Here is a 3614-nt window from a genome sequence, read left to right on the forward strand (position 1 = left end):
TCTTCATATTTTAGTGCTGCTTTTATGTGTTTATGGGAGTGTCTTAGTTTGTTTTCAGTAACTGAATGCCACCTCTTCACTCTGGCAGCTGCTGGTTCAGACTTTCAGCTGCCCAGAGCTCCTCCATGGCTGTTTGACATGACTACTGGTAGCTTCTTCTTCTCCTTCTTCTAATCATGGCTAGGCGGCAGGTGGGGCTGATTTACAGACCGTACTTTGACAACACAGGGTGGAGAAGCTGGAATAACAACAGGAGGCTGTAGGCAGTAGAGGGTCATGGAGGGGGGTGTAGTTGAGAGACACCATGTCCTGGCCCACTGTCACTGGGGTTGTCAGACAGTGGGGGGTGAATGTCCTGGTGGAACTCCATGTTCAACACCTAAATAAGCCTCTGTCCTGCTGCAGGGCCTGTCCAACCTGGTGGAGCTGAAAATGGCACACAACGAGTACATCAGCTACCTGCACACGCGCACGTTCACAGGGCTGAAAAAGTTGCTGCATCTGGACTTGTCGGACTGTAACCTTTTCAACATCCCCGACCGCATCTTCACAGAGCAGACGGCACTGAAGGAGCTGCTCTGCTTCCAGAACAACTTCAGGAGGATCCCTGGAGCCATCAGGGGCATGGAGAACCTGACCCACATCTACCTGGAGAGGAACAAGATCGAGGCAGTGGCCTACAACTCTCTGCTGGGCCTGGGCAGCCTCAGGTAGGTCACAGCTCTGCAGCTGACTCACCTCAAACCAGTAGTGGTGACCTTGTGGGTTTCAGCAACAAGGAAGTGCTGTTAATTTGTCTTCTGACTTCCTGTCTGCAGCAGAAGTGTTAAGGTGTCACACCGTGTGGGTTGGCACCTGCTGTGTAGCAAACATCTGACCAGTTTTATAATCTGGACACAACAATCTGACCAACATTCACCACTGTTTAACCTGTGGCACCAATTAGACCAGTAACTGGCCACCGAGCACTGGGACCAGCTGCTAGCTGTGTGTTTATAACAATGTGATACAAATACAGAAGTTGTCTGAGTGTCAATAGTGTTTCACAGTGGAGATTCAGTTTTCCATGGATTATCATGATGTAAGAGCTGATTATTCCTAATTATTTGACCAACAAAAGGTTTATGATAGATTACATACTGTAGTAAGAAAGTTGTATTTTAATTCATGTGTATAAAAACCTCACAGACCAACAAATCAAACATGCACAGGTGATCGTTTATGGCAGCTGCATATAATTTCAATTACGTTTTGATATTAACGGTGACTTTACTGCACATCACTGTGCTGATCAGTGAAGCATCAGGTTTTCACAATACAAATGTCTTTATGGGACACAGCGGTTCTGGATTTGGACCAGGGCTGCATCTAACTTCTGATGAGTCTGCAGATTATTTTCCTGAAGAACTGATTAAACCTACAGACCTGAAAATGTAAAAACATGTTTTAAAAAGTGAAAACCTGCCCTGACACCCTCCCCGAGTCCAAGCTGATGTCTTCAAATAAAAGTCCACAACCTAAAACCTGTTTACTGTGAGTTATGAAACATTTCTCTCATCTGACAGCCTGAAACTGTTTTTCCTTTTTAGTCTGAAAATGAACTAAAACAACAAATCCCAGGTCCTAGTTATTTCAGATGATCTTTTTGTTAAGCAGCCAGTTGCTGTAGCTCTGGTTTGGATGTGTTCCCTGTCACTTTTACCTGTGTCTTGATGGGAGGGGTCCCATTTGTCTGCTGCTTTGTTGACACTTGCCAGAACCTGATTTAGTTTTAGCCTTTTATTGTGAAAATCCTATCTCTGAAGTCCTCCCTGTGTTCTTTTCTTAGGTACTTGAACCTCCAGGAGAACCGCATCAACGTGATCCATCAGCAGGCCTTCCAGGACCTTGTGCGGCTGGAGAATTTCTACCTCAATGACAACCTGCTGCCTGCTCTGCCCCAGTTAGACCTCAGCCACTTCAGGATGCTCAACCTTGGGGGGGAAAAAGTTGACCAGCATGTCCAAGACCTGGTTCAGTGACCTGGTGGAGCTGGAGGTCCTGTACCTGGACAGGAACCAGCTGCTATACATCGAGGAAGGAACATTTGAGAACCTGACCAGCCTCATCACGCTCCACCTGAACAGCAACAACCTCACCACCCTTCCCCTCCCTGTTTTCCAGCCCATCTACTTCCTGGGCCATCTCTACCTTTTCAGAAACCCCTGGGAGTGCGACTGCTCCCTCAAGTGGCTGAAGGAGTGGATGAAAAACTACAAGCTGGTGCGGGACATCCCCTGCGCCTCACCTTCCTCCGTGGCGGGGCTGGATCTCAGCCAGGTGGTCTTCGCCAAGGTGAACGGCACCTGCGTGGACCCTGCGGAGCTGAACCTGACCACTTCCTCCTCAGAGGTCCCTTCCACCACAGAGAACCATTTCAACAGCCTCATTTCCAAGCTGCTGCAGCAGGAGCTCAGGGAGGAGGTGGGGAACAGCACCGAGAGCCTCCGTAAGGGGACGCTGCCAGATCCTAAGGACGGGCAGCTCTCTGCCGGTGGCGGAGGGCAGCAGGTAGCACACTCACTGGTCTGCTTCGTGCTGGGGTGGCTGCTCTGTTGTTCCTGCGCATGAGACCTGTGGAGATGGGGTTGAGCTTTTCAGATTGTCAATGAGATAAAATATGTTTTTACTTTCTAAGCAAGTAGCAAGGATGCACACATCACTGCTGCATGTGTGGTTACTGGTGTGAATCTGCAGTGCCACAGCACACACTGGGATCTGGCACGTCTCTCCAGTCAGAATACAAGAATGGCTTACAAGGAAGACTGATGTTCATATGAGCACTTTACACATCTGACCTCTCTTCCTGGTTCAGACACAAAGTGACGAGTGCTGGTTTCAAACTGTGGTGAACTCCCAGTGTTTGTTACATAATACTCATATTAATTATCATTATGTAATATTCTTAGCATTACATAGTCTGTTGTGAGTGTGTTTTCTGTTTTCATCTCCTGCATGTATCAGTTTAAAGGAGATCAGAGCTGCCGTTATCTGCTGAACAGATGTCCTCTCAGCTTCTTTCTATTCATTCAAGCTTCTGCAGCTTTTCCATAAATGCCATGATCTTCTTCTTGTTGCTGCTGCTTGTGCACGGTACAGTGTAATGGAGGGACAGTGATCTTTGTCCTTACAGAGGGTGTTTTGGGTGGGAGAGGGAATAAAGCATGTCAGACACTGCTTCAGGTGCATAACAAATAAGTGAACTGTTGTTGATCTGCAACATATTGTGTTTACTGCCATGATGTGTAGCTGTGTTAACCCTGCTGGATGTACAGTACAGAGTTTTCTGTGACAGCCAGTAATTCAGTTTAGTGGAGGTGTTATTAGACTAAGCTCTGTCATAATATACTTTTCTAAATTAAAACATGGCTGTTGAACCTCTCACTTGCCTCCTCAGTGACTCGTTCCAGCTGCAGCCGAGGAGTCGGCTCGTTTCTCTGGTGGACACCTGCTAATCTGCACCCTGGCCTGCTGGTCCTTTAATGTGGGATTAGGTTGGGACTAAGACAGCAGTGGAGGCCAGATGCTGCTTGTCATCCCAGCTGTTTTTATCCCACTGCAAGAATGCGGTAGAC

General features: G+C 47.6%; 1 protein-coding gene across 1 annotated transcript; it reads left to right on the top strand.

The window, feature by feature from the left end:
- Positions 1–405: 405 nt before the first annotated feature.
- Positions 406–3203, top strand: nyx (nyctalopin; the record flags this gene model as incomplete). Its single annotated transcript, XM_020586272.1, is given in 3 exon segments — positions 406–710; positions 1829–1973; positions 1975–3203. Coding segments are annotated over 3 exon segments (1086 nt in total), but the record flags the coding sequence as incomplete, so codon positions are not given.
- Positions 3204–3614: the final 411 nt, after the last annotated feature.

Source organism: Monopterus albus, unplaced genomic scaffold, assembly GCF_001952655.1.
Source record: "Monopterus albus unplaced genomic scaffold, M_albus_1.0 scaffold401.1, whole genome shotgun sequence".
In the NCBI taxonomy this organism is placed as follows: Eukaryota; Metazoa; Chordata; class Actinopteri; order Synbranchiformes; family Synbranchidae; genus Monopterus; species Monopterus albus.